This window comes from Curcuma longa, chromosome 1 (genome assembly GCF_044706935.1).
Source record: "Curcuma longa cultivar G26 ecotype Majalengka, Jawa Barat chromosome 1, ITB_CL_G26_1.1, whole genome shotgun sequence".
Taxonomy (NCBI): Eukaryota; Viridiplantae; Streptophyta; class Magnoliopsida; order Zingiberales; family Zingiberaceae; genus Curcuma; species Curcuma longa.
Window position 1 is genome coordinate 26941564 of NC_133861.1, and position 23154 is coordinate 26964717.

General features: G+C 36.5%; 2 protein-coding genes across 3 annotated transcripts; both read right to left on the reverse strand.

The window, feature by feature from the left end:
• Positions 1 to 7239: 7239 nt before the first annotated feature.
• Positions 7240 to 8024, reverse strand: LOC141835249 (auxin-responsive protein IAA4-like). The gene is made up of 3 exons (XM_074722687.1): positions 7865 to 8024; positions 7502 to 7771; positions 7240 to 7409 (listed from the first exon to the last, which is right to left on the reverse strand). The coding sequence occupies exons 1-3, from the start codon at positions 7999 to 8001 to the stop codon at positions 7340 to 7342; spliced, it is 477 nt and encodes a 158-aa protein (XP_074578788.1). The 5' UTR covers positions 8002 to 8024; the 3' UTR covers positions 7240 to 7339.
• A 5099-nt stretch (positions 8025 to 13123) lies between these two features.
• On the reverse strand, positions 13124 to 14428 carry LOC141811661 (horcolin-like). 2 transcript variants are annotated; one of them, XM_074699690.1, is made up of 4 exons: positions 14366 to 14428; positions 13822 to 14088; positions 13566 to 13757; positions 13124 to 13485 (listed from the first exon to the last, which is right to left on the reverse strand). In XM_074699690.1, exons 1-4 carry the CDS (start codon positions 14366 to 14368, stop codon positions 13246 to 13248), a joined length of 702 nt encoding a protein of 233 aa, XP_074555791.1. In that variant the 5' UTR covers positions 14369 to 14428; the 3' UTR covers positions 13124 to 13245. The 2 variants fall into 2 exon arrangements, with proteins under 2 accessions (XP_074555791.1, XP_074555798.1); XM_074699697.1 differs by having other exon boundaries at positions 13822 to 14209.
• Positions 14429 to 23154: the final 8726 nt, after the last annotated feature.

Sequence of the window (23154 nt, forward strand, 5' to 3'; positions counted from 1 at the left end):
GATGACATTTTTCTAGAAAGAGAATTTATTTCTAGAAAAACTAGTGGGAGTCAAATTGATCTTGAAGAAGTTCAAGATACACAAATTAGCACTGAGACCTTGATGGACACCGAACAGGAACCTCAAAGTGTTGAGGATATGGTTGCACCACAAGGAGTTGTAGAGCAACAACCTGTTCAAGTAGACCATGCTCTACGCAGATCTGATAGGACACGTCGTCAACCTGAGAGAGATATTCACTTCTCTTGTGTGACAACGATGATGTTGTGATAGTTGATCACAATGAGCCCACATCCTATCAAGAGGCTGTAATGAGCCCAGATTCTGAGAAATGGCTGGAGGCCATGAGATCCGAAATGGAATCCATGTACACTAACCAAGTATGGACTTTGGTTGAACCACCTGAGGGGATCAAACCCATTGGGTGTAAGTGGGTCTTTAAGAGAAAGACTGACATGGATGGACATCTGCATACCTATAAAGGGAGATTGGTGGCAAAAGGATTCAAGCAAATTCATGGTATTGACTATGAAGAAACCTTTTCACCAGTTGCGATGCTTAAATCCATTCGGATCATGCTTGCTATTGCAGCTTACCATGATTATGAGATCTGGCAGATGGATGTCAAAACTGCATTTCTGAATGAAATCTCTTCTCGAGGATGTGTACATGACACAACCTGAGGGTTTTGTTGATCCAAAGAATGCTGGAAAGGTATGTAAGCTGCAAAAGTCCATTTATGGATTAAAGCAAGCTTCTAGAAGCTGGAATCTTCGATTCGATGATGCGATCAAATCGTTTGGTTTCATCAAGAATGAAGATGAACCTTGTGTCTACAAGAGGGTTAGTGGGAGCACAGTTGTATTTCTTATCTTGTATGTGGATGACATACTTCTCATTGGAAATGATATCCCTATACTAAAGTCTGTAAAGACTTGGCTTGGGAATTGTTTCTCAATGAAAGACTTAGGTGAAGCAGCCTATATTTTAGGCATTAAGATCTATAGAGATAGATCTAAGAGATTGCTTGGCTTAAGTCAGAGTACATATGTTGACAAGGTGCTTAACCGTTTTGCCATGCAGAATTCCAAGAAGGGATTTCTGCCAATGTCACATGGTGTGAGCCTTTCGAAGGCTCAATGCCCTTCTTCTAAGGAAGAAAGGGACCGCATGGATCAGATCCCTTATGCATCTGCTATAGGGTCTATCATGTACGCCATGCTATGCACTCGCCCTGATGTCTCGTATGCTTTGAGCATGACGAGCAGGTACCAGTCAGATCCAGGTGATAGTCACTGGACAGCCGTCAAGAATATTCTTAAGTACTTGAGAAGAACTAAAGAATATTTCTTGATATTTGGAGGCGATGAGGAGCTTGTTGTAAAGGGTTACAGCGATGCTAGCTTCCAAACGGACAAGGACGATTACAGATCGCAGTCAGGGTATGTCTTTTGTCTAAATGGTGGTGCTGTGAGCTGGAAGAGTTCAAAGCAAGCAACAGTTGCGGATTCTACTACAGAGGCCGAGTACATTGCTGCTTCAGATGCAGCAAAGGAGGCAGTTTGGATCAGAAAGTTTGTTTCTGAGCTTGGTGTAGTTCCTAGCATTGTGAGCCCTATAGAGCTTTATTGTGACAACAACGGGGCTATAGCACAGGCTAAGGAACCTCGTTCTCACCAGCGTTCCAAACATATACTACGGCGGTATCACCTCATTCGAGAGATCATCGATAGAGGAGATGTACGGATATGCAGAGTAGATACTGATGCTAACATTGCGGATCCCTTGACCAAGGCTTTAGCACAGAGGAAGCATGATGGTCACACTAGGTCACTGGGTCTTAGAGATTACAGTGATTGGCACTAGTGCTAGTGGGAGATTGTTAGTGTCAGCCCTTAGTGTCACTCATGAGATGATTGTATAAGGAACATATGTATCATATTCACTTAATAAAGGCAAGGTTTGCTTATTATATTTATTTCTTATCTGTGCTATATGAATAAATATAATAATGTCCTTGAGTAGTAGGTTCTTGTCTACAACATATCAATTGGTTGAATTGATAGTGAGAGATTGTAGACATATATAGAACACTACTCTTAACCATTCCTAGTCGAGCATTAATATGCAAGGACAATATTAATGCGTTAAGACTAGCATGTAGGTCAATTGATGACTTAATCTCACAAGTCATGGATATGTGATATCACGTTGACACATGGGTACATATTAGAGACTATGTACTGAATAGACCCGCCATGAGAATGTTTCATGGATCGTTATATGAGTGTCATAAACATTCTCATGTGACTATTGGTATGAATAGTCCTTAGACCTGAAGTCACTACGGTTCCCTACATAACGAGTTGCATACTTTGGCTTCGTCAAACGTCACCCGTAACAGGGTGACTATAAAGGCGATCACTGGGTATGCAATGAGTTATGCGGAGGGATGTGAGTGATGTAGATGGGATCTATCCCTTCCATATGACGGAAGCGATATCTATGGGCCCCTTGATAGAGTAGGACTACAGAAGTCATGATCATGCTTAAATAAGTCAATATGAGATATTGAGCTTATTTGATTGAGTAGTCTACTTGGAGATCAAGAAATTCATGATTGATAAGAGGATGACACGGTCTATGCCTCATTGATCAATCTAGATATCAAGGATAGAAGGACTGAGTCATACAAGATAGTAGTCACGGAAAGGTTGTGTCGGATCTCGACATTCTCGTCACTTGGGTAGCAATGATGTATTGCTAGATGCCGCTCATTGCTTATGTCTCTAAAATGGTTTTAGAGACATTGCCAACGTTACGAGAACCTATTGGGTCACACACTTAGAACATGTGATTTGGAGATGGTTCATGTGATGAATCATTAAGCCATTGGGTTGAGACTAATGTAGATTAGACTCATTGAGTGGGACTCAAGGAAGATTCATTGAGTTGGACTCAAAATGATTCGGATTACAGTGATTGACACTAGTGCTAGTGGGAGTGTTAAAATTAGCCCTTAGTGTCAATTCGGATTTGAGACTCGAGTTGGACTCGAGTTGGACTCGAGTTGGACTCAAGTCAACTCAGATTGTGTGAGACTCGAGTTGGACTCAAGTCACACAAGCCAAATTCGAATTTGATTAAAAGGTTATCATGCATGAGATGCATGATCATTAAAAAGCTGCATGATCTTCCTTAAAAGAAGAGAAAGATTATCATGCATGAGATGCATGATCTTCATTAAAAGAGGAGAAAGATCTTCATGCATGAGATGCATGGGAATTAATAAAATATTAATTTTGGAATTAATATTATATTAATTTCCCCCTTCATCCTTATATCTCATGGTGGGATATAAAAGAGGGTGAGAGGCTCTTGATGAAGGGGTTGTTGGATGCTCTTGCTCTCCCTCTTCTTCTCTTCTTCTTCACCTTGGCCGAACCCTCTCTTGTGGCTAGCACCACAGTTTGGTTCTTCTCCATCTCAGTGTTCGTGTGGATACCGTGGAGGCGCGAACACACTGATCGTGCTGAGATCCGACGACCTTGAAGGCAAGAGTTGCTGTCGGGATTGCGAAGGGCACGCATCGAAGGTAAACTCGATTCTAGTAGGTAGAATCGTCAAACGAGTATGTTTTTCGCATGGATCTTCTGGAGGGATCCTGTTTTCCGCTGCGTTATATGCGGTTTAATCGGTTTTTCGCGCATATAGATCCCTACACAGCCTAGACGCCCAACAATGTAACAGCTTTACGTTAGAGAGAGGGGAGGAGGAGAGGCTCCAATTTAAATAATTTTTCTGTGTTTGCTCTTGAAAATTATTAGTAAAGAATTTCATGCAAAATGTTTTAACTTAAAATGAAAAGAAATGATAAACTACATGAAATTGGAACATGAAATTCCATACACTATAGACCTAGATCCCACTAACATGTGGTGTGTATCATACTGAAATTTTTTCTCTAAAATGAATTCTGAAAATTGGACAGGGGCCAGCACAACACTGTGTCCTCTAATTAAAAGAATAAATTTTTAATTTACCATTTTCCAGTACGAGCGCCGCCGAAGTCTAAGTCAGCGTACGCAGTCAACGCGCATTGGGATTGGAGAGACCACGGATGCTTCAGGGTCAACGGTCAACTTGTGCCAGCAAGCGGCAATGTTATACACACTGCCATCCCTTTTCAAACGGAAGATAATCAAGGGCATAAATGCTATGAGATCACTGTAATTCTTTGTTGGCAAATTACATCTGAGGATTTTCTTTTTTGTTTTAACCTTTGATTTCAAAAGTTGGTTTGCAATTCATGCTTGAACACTTGCAAAGCAATTACATGAAAGGCAAGCAAATGTTAACAAGGTAGCAAACTGAGTAATCTTGTACCAGAAACAGATGCTTACAAGTAAAACTTAGAAACCATAAATCATGCTAATTTTCTTGACAGCCATTTAGTTGACGGACCGAGCGACACACATGTAGGATATTTTGATAATACTATGAACAATTAGTTCTTGTAAACAAATATACGATACCGCGAAGCCCCGTCCATCTCTCATGCCAGCAGCAATCTTTTAACCCATTGCGTACCTCTGGGTCCAGCTCCTAGCTGTGGTTTCATACTTGGTCCTAGCGGTGGTGAAAGGCGAAGGGGCTGCGGTGTTGGCTTGCTCTGTCGGCTACGAACGAGGAGGAAGATGAGGTAGGGCGGCGGCGGTAGACGGTGGAGAAGGAAGAAGTAGGGCTCGGGTTTATGAGGGAAGGGGCGCGAATACGAAGGAGGAAGAAGATGAGGTAGGGGCTGCGGTGTTGAAAGGCGACGGACGACTCCTTTCGACGGACGGTGGTGAAAGGCGAAGGGGTTGCGGTGTTGGCTTGCTCTGTCGGCTACGAAGGAGGAAGAAGATGAGGTAGGGCGGCGGCGGTAGACGGTGGAGAAGGAAGAAGTAGGGCTCGGGTTTATGAGGGAAGGGGCGTGAATATTCCTATTAAAATAAGGAATGCAAATGAAATCGAGGTTAAAAAGGTTATTCGGCGCGTAGTGGAAGAAATATTTGGAGGGAGAGAGGGAAAGAAAAAACGAAAATATACAACGGTTTTAAATTGTTGTTATAGCTTCCAAAACCGTTGTTGAAAGCGCAAATAGACATCGGTTTTAAAATGTTGTTATAGCTTCCAAAACCGTTGTTGAAAGCGCAATAGACAACGGTTTTCAAACCGTTGTTGTAGTCTTCAAAAACCGTTGTTGAAAGCGCACATAGACATCGGTTTTAAAACCGTTGTTGTAGCCTCCAAAAATCGTTGTCGTAGGCTCCAACCGATGTCTCAAAGACATCGGTTTTTGTTAAAACCGTTGTTAAAAAGTAAAAGACATCGGTTTTGCATAAAACCGATGTCTTTTGAGTGTTGTTAAAGACTGTTTTTCTTGTAGTGTATATATATATATACTTGATAGCATTCAACCCAAAAAAGTATTTCCTGCAAAGTTGTAAGACACTTTTAGCAATTGAAGTTGCTTAATTACTTCTTGTATTTCTGGTTTTAGCATTAAAGTTGCAATTTAATTTTCCAGTCCTCAGAAACTAGTTATTGGTGGATTTAACTTCTTATTTTTTCTTCGTTTGGTTTACTAAATCTGTCTTCAGCCTTGTATTCAACATGTCTAATTAATGTCTGAAGACAGTAGACATTAATTGTTCCCTTCTTCTAATCTTGTAAGATATGAGTGGCAGTACTGATGTTAGAATATATATAATCCATTACACCCAACTTACGTGCATGATTAATTGGAAGTTTAATGTTAAAAATATCTATTTATTAATGTCTGATCAAATATCGTGGATGATTAAGTCACCAGTTAACAAATGGATTGACATGCATACTCCCTGAAGATAGTCACGTGGAAGGGTTGAAGAGACATGAAAAGCACTTCAAAAAAGGGTTAGAATGACATCGGAGATATTAGATCCGGGAAAGCTACTCCGACGCTCAAGTTAGGATTTTACGAAAAGAAGGAGATTAAAAGCTTGGGAAACTTAAGATTTCATGTGTGCATACCTGTGCTCTTGGGTGTGTGTAGTCTTTTATAGAGTTATCAATGTGTTTGATCTTCAAAACATAATTGCATCTATTTATAATTTATTTCAAAATACGTGCTGCCATTTATGGTATATTCCAATATATGTGTTTTCGTTGTCCATGTCTTCCGACATATTTTCCTCGCTTTCCAGAAGAAACAGTCTTAGAAATATTTTATAGTCTTATGGGTGAATCGACCTTATGAGCTCAACTTAGAATCAGACAAAGAAAGACTCGAGATTGAGATGAGATCAGTACATGAAGTCGAGCAGAGACCAAGGTCAAAATCCGAGATCGAGCAGAGGTCATCGCGTGATTGAGATTAGATCAACGCATGAGGCTAAACAGAGATCGAGGTCAGGATTCAAAACCAAGTAGAGGTCAAGATCGGTGCCCAAGACTTAAGGCTAAGGTCGAAACCTGAGACTGAGATGAGATTGCGCGTGAGGTCAAGCAGAGACTGAGGTCGAAACTCGTGATCGAGTAAAGGTCAAAGTCGGTGCCCGAGGCTTGAGGCTGAGGTCGGAATCCAAAGCTAATTAAGGTTGCCAACTTGTTATCTTTCGAGATTTGTCTATTCCTCCTTGATTTTAACTAATAAGCTCATATCATTCCAGATCTCGCGGGTCACATGGCAACTGCAGCCTTCCGTTCCGCCATATCAATTAATTTCTTTTATCTTAGATGAACCATATATCTTGGGTATTGTTTCCTTATATTGTTGAGGAGGCAATTGCGTGTAGCTAGCTTATCTTCTATCATTATTTTATATCCTATCCATCCAAGTTGAGGCAGGCACATCACATTATGACCTATCTTGTGCAGTGCTCAATGTCGTTAGGTTGCAGACAAGGTGGTGGCCATCATTATTGAGGCCTAATTGGATTTGAGCTCGATATCGACAACAGGTAATTAATCAAGCTTCATACAAAGTTCATCTCCCAGCTCAATTATTAGGAATGGCACTGCATGCCTCACTCGCAAACAATCAGATCTTGTCGCCAGTGCTCAGATCCTTCTCCTGCATGCAGTGCCCCATCCAGTGAAATGGAAGCTTCCTCCCTCACATCAACTGTTCTTGATAAGGTGCATGCATGATGCAATTCAGATTCATCAAAGAAACCAGAAGCTTAAGATCTCTTGTTTACATTTGGAAGAGAAATATATAATTTTAATTGCTCAAAAACTTGTTTGTACAAATTGCATGCATGCACTGAAATTAAGCCACTCAGCTATATATATATAGTGTACATGATATATATCACTTCTTGAGTGATTCAGACCCTGATGATCTTATGATCCTCAACTTCTTGCAAGAAGATGTGAACATCCTGCATGTGGAGAGGAAATAAAGATGTTAAATCTTTGTGAAATTAAACATGAAACTCAGTTATATATATATATATGGATGCAGGAGGCTTACTCCCATGGAACATCTCCGGCGAGCATTAAGTCTCCATCTTTGTCTTCGTAGCAGGTGATGGCGTAGTCGGAGCCTTTGCAACCCTCGAAGGCCTTGAACATGTCCTCCAACGCCTTGCTCAGCTCCTTGTAGCCCTTGAACGCCGTCAAGTCGATCTTTCTCAAGTAGGGAGCGCCGTCCATGCTGACCTTGACGAGCTGCCCGGCGGCCTCGGCCTTCATTGCGTTCTTCCGGTAGGACCGAACGGGCGGCCACCCAACCAACTGCGCCCTGACGATCAGTTGAAACTCGAGCAGTAAGGCGATCTGGTTTTCCGGTGATGAAAAAATTGAACTAGCTAGCTAATTAAGCTAGCACGCTTACTTCTGGGCTTGGCTGTGGTCGTTGAGGGAGCGCTTGGACGGCCTCGAGGATTCTGGCGGTGCGGCGTCGGAGGCGCCGCTGCCGGGGAGGCCAAGCCTGAGCTCGGTGGCCTTGAGGTTGTCCGTCTCTGCTTCCATTTCGTTGCTTTGGCAGAGGGAAGAAAGGTGGAGCGGGGGAGGGAAGGGAAAGGTCGCTCCATTTATAGCACAGCGTGCGGTAAATTGTGACGCTTCCAACTTGCTCCTTCAATTTACACTATTTTAAATGACGCCCTTCAAGAATTTCGTTAGTCGAAAATAAAAAATGAGCCCTTAATCATCTATTTTATCGAAAGACCATCCCTCTTTAAAAAACTTGGCTTTATCAAAATAACAATTTAATTGCTTGGATCAAAATTATTCTACTTTAAAAATATATATTTTAAGGGCATATAATTTTTTATTTTTATTTATCAAAACTACAACATATTAAAGGCAACTTTATTCAAGACCTCACCATGTTAAAATCGTTTTAGAACTATATTTTAATTTTAATTAAAATTATTTTAAGATGGAACAATGAAGAATATTTTTTAAAAATATAAATAAAATATTATTTTGATAAATTTTAAAAGAGGACCTTAATGTAAATTTTTAATTTCTTTTTATTTTGGGCAAAAATCAAATAAGTGTCCCTGATTAAAAAAACATCATATTTGTGCCATTTTTTTCAAAAAAAAAAATTAAATGGGCGTCCCTTTCATGATTTTATTTTGAAAATACATTTGGATCCAATGCTATTGTAGAAGCTACGAGTAATTTCTATAATATGTAGAAGCTACGTGATAATTACTATAACTTATAAAAGCTACAGTCAATTTATTATAAATTGTTTAGAGTGAATTCAGAATTTATACTATGTAGAAGCTACAATAACTATTATAATGTGTAGAAACTATTCGATAACTTGCTATAACGTATTTAGTGTAAGTTTAAGATTTAAAGTTTTATGGTTTACATTGTGTAGAAGTTACTGAGTAGTTGTTACAACGTGTAGAAATTAATTAAGTAGCTATTACAACGTATTTAGTATAGGTTTAAGATTTAAGATTTCTGAACCTGTTATATCAAAATATTATTTAACAATTTAGTTAAAATTATTTAAACTCACTAGAATCCCTTTAAAATAATTGTAAAATTATATGTAGCTACCACAACCCTATATCATAAACCCTAAACACGTAATATAAACTCTAAATTTTAAATCCTAAACTCATTTTAAATATATTACAGTAACTACCGAGTAACTTCTACATGTTGTAGTAGCTACCGAGTAGCTTCTACACTATATAAATCTTAAATTATAAATCATAAATTCACTGTAAATATTTTATAGCAGTTACTCGGTAATTTTTACATATTGTACTAGCTACCCAATAGCTTCTGCACAATGTAGAAACTACCCCAGTAGTTGTTATAAGCTATAGAAATTAATTACTCTATCGCTTCTATAATAGCGCTAGGTGTGAAAGATATTTTTGGAACCATTTAATTTGGTTGGAGGTGTCCTTTGATGATTTATAAAATTTGGGGTGTTTTTAGAGAGTTCATAATTTTGTACTCTTGCGCGAGATCTCACATCAAATTAAATAATGCTGATGAAAAGAAGCATTAAAAACTGTATAATTAATTAATAAACGTATGAAACTTAATTAATTTATGATGTGAGTTAATGATACAGCTGGAGCTTGTCGTGGAGATGTACAACACGCGCATGAGGGCACGCCATAGCGGTCGGGTTCTCGGCCGACCCGACCCGGCAAGGGTTTAGGTACACCGGTTTAGTATTTGGTGGATTGCGGGTCCAGCCATGTGATGTGGATTCGAATCCGGAAATGGAGGTCGATTTGGATATTAATCTATTATTTCATTAAAAAAATATATGCCATAAATGTAATAGATTTTGGGCACGGCGTATCCAACTCATATCGTCAAAGTACACGTGTGCTGTCCTTTGGACTCTATATCTTTTGCCTACTTGATCTGGTCGGTGGGCGCCACATGTCTCTGTCGTTGGGTAATTTCAATTTAGCCCCTAAAGTACGCGATATTTTATGGTCTTTAATTGGGCCATTTCTATGGCCCAAAATTTGACATTCTATTTAACCGCACATTTAAATTTTATGAATATCTAAATTATATATCATATTTTATGAATAAATGCTGAAAGAATGAAAATAAAATTTCAGAATTCTCAAGAAGTACATCAAAATTTGATTCTTTTCAAAAGTGCACTTAATTTTAATTTTATCCCACTATAACTTCTCTTTTCTTTCCTCTCTCCCTTATGTGCACGCAACCTCTCTTTTATTTCTTCTTAAATTAAATAAATTTAAACACGATTTAAACTTTAATAAATAATTCTATGAGTTTATTTATTTTTAATTTTAATTTTAAAATTTTTAAAAAATAAAAATAGGTTAATAAAAATTAAAAATATTTTTTTATTTTTTAATATCTTTTATTTTTAATATCAAATTATAAAAGAATAAAAATAATAAAATTGATAACGAGAATTGATTTTATTAATAAAAATAATAAAATAAAAAATAATTTTGGTGTTGATTTCTGAAGATCTAAAAAGGGTTGATAGTGGTACTAGATTTTTAAATAAAACACTGTTGCTTAAACACTAACACCATTATGGTATTGATTATTAAAATCTATAATTTAAACAACACTACAGTGATGTTGGTATTTACACCAACACCACAACTTAAACACTAGTACTACTGTTATGGTGTTTATTTTTTATAAATAATAAAGAATGATTTATTTAGATTTCGAAGTACTACAGAAACCCACATAAGAGTTGGAATGAGTTCGATCGGAACTTCAAAGTCCATCCATGAGTTTTGACCGAAACTCATTGATGGACATAGGAGTTTTGAATTTCTAAAAATTTACCACAAAATAGAAGAGAATAGTGTAGTGAAGATATTTATGATGCTCATGACTGGTTCTGGCATCCCTACGATAATTTATGGACAAAAATTAATAAAAAGATAAAATTTCTTTTGAACCTCCGAAAACGCTTTACATAAAGTTTTTTGAGCTCAAAACACGAGCCGTTATAGGTTTCATCTAGTAGCAAATATAGATATACGAATGAGTTTCAATTTAGCACGTAGAACGTCACATTTTGATACTTGAGTCAAAAGTTATGACCTCTCAAAGCAGACATTTGGCATGTACACATAACTTATCGTAAGTTGTTAGAACGAAGCATGAACGCCATATATACCTTCTACACACTAACCTTTTTTATCTCATTGCAAGTTTTTATAAATCCAAATCCCCTAAGTCCGTTAATAGATTTTGGTCAAAACTCATTGATGGACTTAGAAAGCTTTGATCGAACTCATTCAAACTCATATAGATTTTACGGTGTCCAAGAGTCCAAATGTGCTTTCTGTTATCATCGTAAAGGATTTCTAGCATCGCTCAAAAGGTTTAGAGAGTTTCATACTTTGTGTCAATTGGCAAAGGCTTATAACTCCGTGTAGAAGATTTAGGATCAAGATTTCTCATTATATTTCCCATCTACACATTCATCTCATTAGATCATTAATATGTTTCAGTCAAAACTCATTGATGAACCTAGAGAGCTTCGCATAGACTCATTCTAATTCTTAACCAATGGCTTAAAGACATTTCTTTATATTTGAGTCAGATACTAAACACAAAGTAAACTGAAATAAAATCAATAGCTCACAGATGGATCACTATTAAATAGATATTTTGCCACCAAATTTACTGCCATTATTTAGGTATTATTACAGCTTCTAATTAGTGCTAACATTATATCCAAATACTCCTCCATGAAACCTAATCCAACCCTTAATTTTGCAATTAATTAAAAAAATTAAAAATAATAAAAATAAATTAAATTAAAAAACCTCTCTTTTATTTCTTCTTAAATTAAATTAATTTAAACACGATTTAAACTTTAATAAATAATTCTATGAGTTTATTTATTTTTAATTTTAATTTTAAAAATTAAAAAAATAAAAATAGGTTAATAAAAAATTAAAATTTTTTTTATTTTTAATATCAAATTATAAAAGAATAAAAATAATAAAATTGATAACGAGAATTGATTTTATTAATAAAAATAATGGAATAAAAAATAATTTTAATGTTGATTTCTGAAGATCTAAAAACGGTTGATAGTGGTACTAGATTTTTAAATACAACACTGTTGCTTAAATACTAACATCATTATGGTATTGATTGTTAAAATCCACAATTTAAACAACACTGCAGTGATGTTGGTATTTACACCAACACCACAACTTAAACACTAGTACTGCTATAGTGTTTATTTTTTAAAAATAATAAAGAAGGATTTATTTAGATTCCGAAGTACTACACAAACCTACAAGAGTTGGAATGAGTTCGATTGGAACTCTAAGTCCATCCATGAGTTTTGACCGGAACTCATTGATGGACATAGGAGTTTTAAATTTCTAAAAATTTACCATAAAATAGAAGAGAATAGTGCAGTGAAGATATTTATGATGCCCATGAGTGGTTCTGACATCCCTACAATAATTTATGGACAAAAATTAATAAAAAGATAAAATTTCTTTTGAACCTTCAAAAAGGCCTTAAATAAAGTTTGTTGAGCACGAAACATGAGCCGTTATAGGTTTCATCTAGTAACAAATGTAGATATACGAATGAGTTTCAATTTAGCACGTAGAACATCACATTTTAATATTTGAGTCAAAAGTTATGATATCTAAAAGCAGACATTTGGCATGTACACATAACGTATCGTAAGTTGTTAGAACGAGGCATGAACACCATACATACCTCCTACACATGCACTAACCTCTCTTATCTCATTGCAAGTTTTAATAAATTCAAATCCCCTAAGTCCATTAATAGATTTCAGTCAAAATTCTAGCATCATCTCTTCCATCATTCAAAAGGTTTAGAGAGTTTCGTACTTTGTGTCAATTGGCAAAGGCTTATAACTCTGTGTAAGAGACTCAGAATCAATATTTCTCATTATATTTCCCATCTACACATTCATCTCTTCCATCTCATTAGTTCATTAATATGTTTTAGTCAAAATTCATTAATGGACCTAAAGAGCTTCGCCAGACTCATTCTAATTCTTAACCAATGGCTTAAGACATTTTTTTATATTCGAGTCAGATACTAAACACAAAGTAAGCTGAAATAAAATCAATAGCTCACAGATGGATCACTATTAAATAAATATTTTGCCACCAAATTTACTGCCATTATTTAGGTATTATTACAACTTCTAATTAATGCTAACATTATATCCAAATACTCCTAATCCAACCCTTAATTTTGCAATTAATTAGATCAATTAGGAATAATGTAGCAGCCAATTGAGGTGATGAAGTCCCCTGCACGGCCAAAGAAACCCACAATTTTACCTTCTAGCACAGGAAGGGCAAAGGGGACCCCAGTCCCGTTCCCATAGGGCCCATGCTTCCCTAAGTTGGTCTCAAATATGATTTGGCTTATGCAAGGCAATCCCTCGTAGTTTAAAATTATGTAGCCTCTCATGCAGCTCAAGTACTCTCCTTCTTTGAGATCAATCTAAAACAAAAAAACTAAATTAGTTTAATTTGGATGATAGTAAGTTAAAAGAAACAATCGATTTGGAAGCAATAACGAACTTGCACTGGGTTACCGCCTCGTCCACCATATCTCGGAGTCGATTGGATGGACCCGTTCATCAAGTAAGTAAATTCAATCGAGTCTACAACGGCCCCAGAATGGATCTTGATGCTTGTGATCTTGTTCACCGGTCCCATGTCCCATTGGTTGCCGACGTTGGCGCCCCAATCACCGACCTTGATTGCTCCAATCTAGTAGTATTTATCATAATTAAACTTAGAAGAAGAAAGATGAGAGACAACAAATTATTCATACCTTGTTTGGTCCATAGTTGCTTGGTACTCCCCCAGAGTAATTAGGGTAATTAGCATAAGGATTAGGAAAAGTTGAGAACTCTTGATTAGGATAATGTACTCTAACTGTCTCAATTGCTCCCCTCGAGTAGATTTCAATCCTTGTGATATCGGTAGAAGTCCTCGGCCCATCCCAATTCGGCCCTTGGCCCATGTTGCTAGAGGGCCGCATCCTCTCCCAATTGGATCCTTGGCCCATGTTGTAGTCCCCGTAGTTATTCATTCGAGCCTATATTGATGATACAAAAATAAAATAGGCAGAAAATTTCAATCGAAAAGCCTCACTTTGTCTCCGAGTGAGGAGGAACACACGAGGTAAGGTTGATGGTAGAAGAATAGGATCCTTCAAGCTGTTTACTTGAACAAGAGGAAGCTTTAGAGCCAGGAATATTCGAAAAATTATCTTGAATGAAACATAAAAACTCACGCCGAATACAAGAATGAAAACTCTAAATGAACAAGAAAGAAGATAACAAAATGAAGTATAACGATAAGAAGTGTCTCACCATTGTTGACCTCTTGAAGTCTAGGGTTTGAAGAATACAATGCACACAAAACTTATGAAGGATGAGAGGTGCATTTATACAGAGAAGACATTGGCCTTCCTTCTTTTTATATAAAAAATTGTTCTATTGCAATAATTGAGTTCACAACAAAATTGCATGTGAAAGTGTGTGGATTCATTAAATGCTTCGAAAGGTATGCTTGTGGTTGCCTCAAGTTTCATACATGTGTGGATTCTATATTGTTGCCTTACTCTCTACTTAGATATTTTTTTTCTTCTATTTATCCATCTATCTTTGTTTATTTTTGACTTATTAGCTCATTTTAACTAAAAGCCTAATATATTTATTTTGGAAAATATATTTGAATATCACTTTTTTTAATAGATATTACTTAAACTTTTATGATTATAGAGTGTGTTTTCCATGTATGATCCAGTAGGGTTATTTAGTGATTATGTGGGTATTCGAGGGCATCGAATAGAGGGGGAGTTTGAGAGAAATCAGGTAAGTATAATTATCATTTAACTTTTGAAGATTTCCTTATAGAATCGAAACCCGACCTCTTGCTCAGGTCTTGGCACGCTCCCTGCATCGCATGCCAACCTCTTGCTCCGGTCTTAATACGCTCCCTGCATCGCATGCCGACCTCTTGCTCTGGTCTCGACACGCTCCCTGTATCGCGTGTCAATTTTTGCTTCGGTCTCGACACGCTCCCTGTATTGCGTGCCGACCTCTTACTTCGGTCTCGGCATGCTCCCTGCATCGCTGTCGACCTCTTGCTCCGGTCTCAACACGCTCCCAGCTGCATCGCGTGCCAACCTCTTACTTCGGTCTTGGTGTGCTCCCTGCATCGCGTGCCAACCTCTTGCTCGGGTCTCGACATGTTTCCTGCATCATGTGCCGACCTCTTATTTCGATCACATACTTCTTGCGTCGTGTGCCGACCTCCTGCTCAGGTCTCGACATGTTGTTTGCACCACATGCCGACCCTCTACTTCGGTCTCGGCATGCTTCTCGCGTCATGTGGAGACCTCCCGCCTCGGTCTCAGCATGCCCCCTCATGTGGATATCGGGCCGAAGACGCAAGCGACCTTAGCATATAATTCTTATTTGGAGGCAGGGTCATCCCGATCAATCTGGGGATTCCAGAGCTATTTCTACCTAAGAAATAAGAGTTTTTTCATATAAAAGCTAATGAAATCTTTTTAAATAAATAAGAACAGGTATATCAGAATACTTCTTGAACAGATGCTAATATTTTAGAAATCAACTGTTATAAAAAGGTAATTCATGCCCATGGATACAGGTACGCACACATCTATCCTAATTTCTCCAAGTCATTAAACTCCTTCCTCATGCCGAATCTTAATTTGAGCGTCGGAGTGGCTTGTCGGGACCCACCTCCAATGCTATTCTAACTCTCTTTTTAAGTATTTTTCATCTCTCCATAACTTCATCTTAGGAGTATACATGCATATCAGTAATCTTTAAACCAGTATTTGAACTATTCACAGTGTATTGACCGTGCATGAGTTAGTTTGTTATATTTTATGGTTTAAAAAGTAACATTTTCGTTGGATTTTATTTTATTTTGAAACATTAAATAGACTAGAGACTAGATATTTTGAATTTGTGAAGTGGTCCATTCTTGTCTGAGCAAATAAGGAACAACAACTGGTGGCGAGTAGGAAATTTCTATGAGATTAAATTTATCACCTTCAATAGGTGTGTAATATATAAAAGCTTAGACGAAGAGTAGGATGGAGAAGAATTGTTTTTCTATCTCGAGATGATTGATATATACAATATCGAGAAGTTGTAGAGGGGAGTTTATTTGACTTTATGGTCCTTGTTTTTAATTTGTGGAACTAATCTATTGTTTGAGTGACAATATATTTTTGTTTCATTTTGCAAATGATATTTGAAATATATGTTTAAATTTAAATATTCAAGTATGTAGCATTGTGTCCGAGTTTATTTATTTTCTTATCAAATTTATTTATTAAAAAAGTTTACCAAATTTTTGTCGACCCCACCTTAATAATTTATTGGAATAAATGCCACATTTATTTGTCATCAATTAATAAATTTTGCACTTTTGTCCCTAGAAAATTTAATATCCTTTCGCATAATTTAAGAGTCAATATGGGAATGTGATGGAAGAAAAAAAATATATACATTTCAAATGGAAATCATCACTCCAACGGCTCCACATAGTCAGTCCTATAATCATCTATAAAGAGGTAAATTTACATAATAATATAACACGTGTATATAATCATAACAATAATACAGAGAAAGACAAGGATTTTAATGTGATAACGAAACGTTGACTTATTGAGCTTCAAATTTTGACTTATCTTGGATTTCTAAATTGACCTTTTTTAAAAAAATTAAAATACGATTTTTATCCTCCATTTTTTTATCATGCTTAAAAAATACAATGGGAATCTTTTGGCAATCGAGTAATTCTAATCGTGTCGATGTCAAAATTATTTCCTTAATTAGTATCCGACATAATCATTATCTCAAGGATTTGGATTCTCAGCCAGTCTAATATTTTCCAAATTTGTTTAACTTAATGGGATCTTTCGCCTTTGTTTTTCTCATCAAAATTTATTCCCATGTTCGACGATCTATCAAAAGGCACACAGGTTACGACACAGTAGAGTTGTAGAAGAGGACAAGGATTCGAATCCTGATGAAGTCAGGTAATACCCTCCTGCGTCATGATCAACTGCAGTTTTTTGATTTACCTCCTCATAAATGATCGTGAGGTCGATTGTGTGGGATGTTGGAGTGACGGATTTCACCTTTTACAGAAAATGACACACAGGTTTTGAAAATTTTTAAATTACATATTATATTTTGAGAATGATCAAACGGCATATTAATTTATTAGGGACTTTCCATTCTACTCGTTCCGTTAAGATTAATTTTCTACATGTCGGTTTCTAATGCATCTGAATCGTATTGTCAGAAAATTTAATTTGAAAGTAAATTTTGTGATTCAAACAGACATGACTTTATCATGTCTCTCCCCCTCTCTCTACTGCTTGACATTGAGCTCAGTGCTTACCATACATTTGCCTATTGTTATAAATGGAACATCGTCATGATTATGAAAATTGGCGGGATTGTAAAAGAGTAAATAGAAGTGAGAGTAAGTAAAAAAGCGGGAGTATTATCGTAAGGTATTGAAGAGGCGGCAGTGAAGGACAATGGTGTTGAAGAACATCGACGTTGAAGGAAAAATTTGAAGCAAGATTGAATATTGTAAAAGCAAACATATAAATATGTACGTATTATAGTTGCTACTATTTGTAAAATTAGCTTGTAATGTGTAAAAATACAATGTACACAAATGATGTTTATGTTGTCCATCATTGTGTGAGGAAGATTTATGGAACAACGCTAGTAAATGGTGTCCTCCATTATTTATTTTGGACACTTTAGAGGTGTTCCACGGTTATGCTTACTATCAGTTAGAACGTGATCCTGGTTAGGTTCAGACCAAGTCTGTGGTAGTGCTGACCTCTCGACACTAGGTCCACGTTGTACGTTGTTCAGAATCAAGGTTTGACATCATATGTACCTTCTCGCTCAACCCTTCCTAGTGGTTCTAAGGTTGCAGAAATCCAAATATCCTAAGTCTATTAATGGATTTCAATCAAAACCCACTGATCAACCTAGACAGGTTCGATGATGTCCATTTCAGCTCTTGTGGGTTTTCGAGGCTGCAAGGAATCAAACGGTGCCCTCCATTATTTATTTCGAGCTTTCTGAAGGTGCTTTACTATTATGTTAACTTTCAGCTAGAATGTGATTCTAGTCACAGGGATACTAGGCCCATGTAGGGCCTTGTCGTGGTAATGTTAATTTTTCAACACCAGGTTTACGTTGTTCATTGCTCAGAATCAAGGTTTGACATCATATGTATCTTCTCCTCGCTCAATTCTTCCTAGTGGTTGCAAGTTTGCAGAAATTCAAATAACCTAGGTCAATCAGTGAGTTTCAGTTAAATCCATTGGTCAATTATGAAAATCTAGTATGTACACTATATATATCATTGCTTGTTTTTTGAATTATAACACCGCTTGATTCTGACATTATAACTTTAATAGCTTAGTTTGTAATTATTTTTTCAAGGACGATCATATTGTTGAAGAAATTCTCTCAGAGATTTGAAATACGCTTGATGCAAATTCTGTCGAGAGACAGGGAGCTAATATAATAGAAGTATTCGAAACTTATATTCCATCTTCTCCTGGGTATATTGGTGTGGAGAACACAAATAGAAATACAAGTAATTTAACCTTTGATCTAAATGAGGAAGCAAGTAATCTAGAAGATGAGGTTCTAAAAACTTGCACGACACTTGTAGAATACTTTGGATATGGTGTCAAACTTTGATTCTGATTAAGGAACAATGTGGTCATGGTGTCCGGAGATTAGCACTACCACGGGTAGGGCTGAGCAAGTGGGCGGGTCGGACGGGTTCGTGCGATTTTCCCACCCGACCCACCATTGGCGGGTTAATAAAATTTAAATCCAACTCGATTTTTTTTTCGCATCAAATTCGGCGGGTGGCGGGTGCCGGCGGGCGGGCGGATTGGCGGGCAGATTGGCGGGTTATCGAATGTAAAAAAATGAATTTTACGGATGATAATTAATATAATAAGCGTCTACAAAAGAGTCTAAAATATAATCCACAGTTTTATAACTAATCAACAACGTTCATACCAAAATAGGAAGCATCTCATGGCCACACAAAAAAACAAGGATAATTCATAATTCAACACCAAAGTCCAAGTCCAGGTAATTAGGAATTATCCAAGTTGGGGCAAAAAATCCAAAATGCAGCACTCTTTGGCCTACAAGTAGATAAATCAAAGTTTGTTATATAATAGATTAATAGGACACAAGATTTAATTTGAATGGCACCACTTACAAGTAGGAAAGTATGAGACTTTTAATATATGTATACATATATTTTATTATTTGTATATAAATAGGCGGGCGGGTCGGGTTTAGTCGGATTTTAAAATTAAAACCCGAAACCCGCCCGTGTACAAGCGGGTTTGTCAATTTTCTATCCATTTTTATTTTTAATTTTTTTTAAACCTACGGGTTAGCGGGTTCCGGATGCGGGTGGCGGGCGGGTTTAGCGGGCCGGGCGGGTACTGCTCACCCCTAACCACGGGCTTGGTCCAAACTAGGCCCAACATGAGTCTGATCTCCAAGAGACCATGATCGTGTTCCAACTGAGAGGTTGCATAACAATGAAACACTCGCAGAAATCCAAAAATAGGGAATGGAGAGAATTGTTAGATTTCTTGCAACCTCAAGAACATAAAGGACCTAAAATGGGTTTGATCCAATCTATCTAGGTCAATCAATGGATTTTGATTGAAATCCGTTGATAGACCTAAACTATTTGGATTTCTACAAAACCTACAACCATTAAGAAGGGTTGAGCGAGGAGAAGATAGATACATTGCCACACTTTGGTTTTGATCAAGGAAAAATGTGGGCTTAATGTCAGGAGATCAGCACTATTATGGACCTGGTTTGATCCTAAACCAGGTCTAATGTGGGCTTGATTTGCAAGGGATCAGTACTACGTTTTGGCTAAGAGATTACATAATAGTGGAGCACTTGCGGAGAGCCAAAAATAGGGAATAGAGGGCATCATTGGACTCCTTGTAGCCTCAGGAACACAAAGGACCTAAAATGGGTTCGATCTGACCTGTCTATGTAGATCAGTGGATTTTGACCAAAACTCATTGATGAACTTAAGCTATTTGAATTTCTGCAAACCTACAACCACTAGGAAGTGTTGAGCGAGGAGAAGGTAAATATGGTGTTAAATCTTGGTTCTGATAAAAGAACATGGACCTAATGTCGGGAGATTAGCACTACCATGAGCATGGTTTGATCACAGATCAAGCCCAACGTGGGCCTGATCTCCAAGAGACCAGGACCACGTTCTGGCTGAGAGGCTGTATAATAGTGGAGCACCTGCGGAGAGCCAAAAATAGGGAATAGAGAGCACCGTTGGACTCCTTGCAACCTCAAGAATACAAAGGACTTGAAATGTATCCGATCTAACCTATCTAGGTTCGATCAATGAGTTTTGATCGAAATCCACTATGGACCTAGACTATTTGGATTTTTACAAACTTGTAACCACTAGGAAGGGTTGAGCGAGGAGAAGGTATATATGTTGTAAAGTATTAGATCTGAGTAATGTAAACTAAGTTATGAGTTATGGTCTCATGTCATTTGGCATAGGCTTTGAAACAAGATAATCATTTTCAGTTTCAGGCTTGTTAGGATTGGTTTACATTGATGGTATTCATAGTTGCACTGTTTCATACCAATTTGGACATTGTGATGATTTTTATTTGACTAGACAATCAAGTTATTCCTGTGAACATTCAGTATGCACTTCTCATATCATAGATAACATCTTCTATTACACAACCAATACTACATACATTAAGATTAAATATAATTTGTGAATCAAATATATAAAGGTAACAATAGTAAACAATTGTAGGTTTTTATTCTCTACCCAATTGTTTTCTTTACAATATTATAGATAATTAATTCGATGTTTTATACAACCTGTATCTCAAAATTGATACTAGCACATCAATTTTAAAATTTTTTCATGTCTACTTGTTAGAAGTTCATCTTTAGATCATATAACAGACATTGAATGTATTGCATCACAAAGATGGCACAGTTGACGTTATAAATAACATCAGTAATTTAGTATTTGATATTTAATATAAAATTTTATATTCATATTGTTTCTTCTTTATTTATCTAGCTTCTTGTTATGGACATCTACTATGTGAGAGACTCATTGGTCCAAGGAATGATGACTTTCTAAATAAGGATGAATTGCACTAAGTTTCTTACGAGTATATTGTTTTAATTCCAATACATATAAGAATGAATAGGACTATAAAATAGACATCAACTGAAATTTATACTACAATACTAACATGCACATGAATATTGGATGCTCACCGCTACTTTAAAAATCAAAAATTGATTTACAGCCACTTACAAGAGATTTGTAATGATTGAAAGTCATTGCTTTGGTGACAATGACCAACAAGTGAAAGTGTGCCCAATCAATAGTTAAAGGTATAAAAATATACCTAATTCCTCTATCTTTTATATCTGTCTTTATCACTTGTTGCATGACAGACTTCCTTGAGGATTTTAATATTGACTACAAATATGGAAAGACATATATGCTTAACTAAATAATAAAATATATTATAATATTATATATTCTCAAATCATTTAAATTTTTTACAGTGAAGAAGGTTAAACAATAAATAGATACGTTGTACGACCTACCAGATGAGGATGCCCCTCTAAACATTATAATAAGTATCAATTAACTTTCCAACTGTAAAAACCTTTCCATTTACACTAGATAAGGAGGAAGGCATAATTAAATCAGAATTCAAAGTACCATACTTTACCTTCTCCAATTGTTTTAACAAGTAGGCTATATCTTCGTTTTATTTTTTCTTATTCGAAGTCTTAAATTGCTTCTTGACATACTACCACCATAAACATAAAATAAATTTAATTAATAATTTTAATCAAATGACTAAAATTAATTTATGTGTAAATACACACTTACGACAATGACTTATTTTCTCATTTTGTTAAGTTGGGTCATCCTTGCTGCATCCTTCTTTGCCTCTTATTCGGAATTGTCTTCGATAATTAAGAGGGTCTTTCTTTTTCTTCAATATCATCTCCATAAAATTTTCTTTTCCCCTTGTCCACAACATCTGTGTTCTTTTACAAAATTTTCACTCTCTCCTTTTGTTATGATGTTCTCGCAAGCTCACAGATTTGTATCTTGTTCCGCTTTCTCTTAGGTAAAAGTTGAAGCCACCATGGACTATCAATTGGAGTATCCCTGTAATCGTAGCGACTTCGGTCATGTCCTCTTCCACTCCTTGTTGCAAAAGCCACTAGTTTATGATGACGATCGACTACAAGATCAATTGATTTAGCTTTCATGCTTTTATTTTTTATTATTTCGAGTAATTCTTTCACCCATACATTCAAATGCATGTTCTCCAATGTTAGCTTATTGATACGATTTGCTTGAATTATGCAATTACGACATTCGTTATTACTTTGGCATCTAGCTTATGTGCCATCTAATTGTGATGTCTTCATTGGATGTGGAGTATAATCAACAAAATCAAGCTTCTCAACCAATGTAATTTCATATTGAGTAGAGATTAGTTCAATCATAACCTGTCAAATTATAAAAAATAATCTTAGAAAATGTATATTAACCTAAGTTAGGTGACAATATTTAATATTTACCTCTTCAAGTGAAACTCGATCGAATAAGGCCCTCACTTACTAATATATGAAGGAATATTCCTCCACTTATTTATTCGTATTCGTTCATTATTGTATAGTTTCTATATTGGAACTGTTGGTTGCAAGGGTGCAAACATAGTCCCACATCTAAAGCACATGGAAAAGATCATGAGGTTAAAATGATGGAAAGTATCTCCATTAGTATGAGACATTTTGGAGAGAGCCCAAGAACAAAGCCATGAGAGTTTAGGCCCAAAGTGGACAATATCATACCATTGTGGAGATATTTTGATTCCATCGGTACTAACAAGTGGTATCAGAGCGAGACCGCTCTTCACCGGACTAACCGTCGGATGAGCCATGATCTAGATCTAACCATGTGGTTTAAACTTTAAACAAAGGAAGTGGGTGCT

Excerpts from the sequence above, each read along its gene's own strand:
- LOC141835249 (XM_074722687.1), bottom strand. The coding sequence starts at position 8,001 with ATGGAAGCAGAGACGGACAACCTCAAGGCCACCGAGCTCAGGCTTGGC. Across the intron at positions 7,772-7,864 it reads GACCACAGCCAAGCCCAGAA|GGCGCAGTTGGTTGGGTGGC; the intron begins GTAAGCGTGCTA and ends ACTGATCGTCAG. Across the intron at positions 7,410-7,501 it reads GCCGGAGATGTTCCATGGGA|GATGTTCACATCTTCTTGCA; the intron begins GTAAGCCTCCTG and ends CTCCACATGCAG.
- LOC141811661 (XM_074699690.1), bottom strand. Across the intron at positions 13,758-13,821 it reads GCAACTATGGACCAAACAAG|ATTGGAGCAATCAAGGTCGG; the intron begins GTATGAATAATT and ends AAATACTACTAG. Across the intron at positions 13,486-13,565 it reads GAGGCGGTAACCCAGTGCAA|ATTGATCTCAAAGAAGGAGA; the intron begins GTTCGTTATTGC and ends TTTTTGTTTTAG.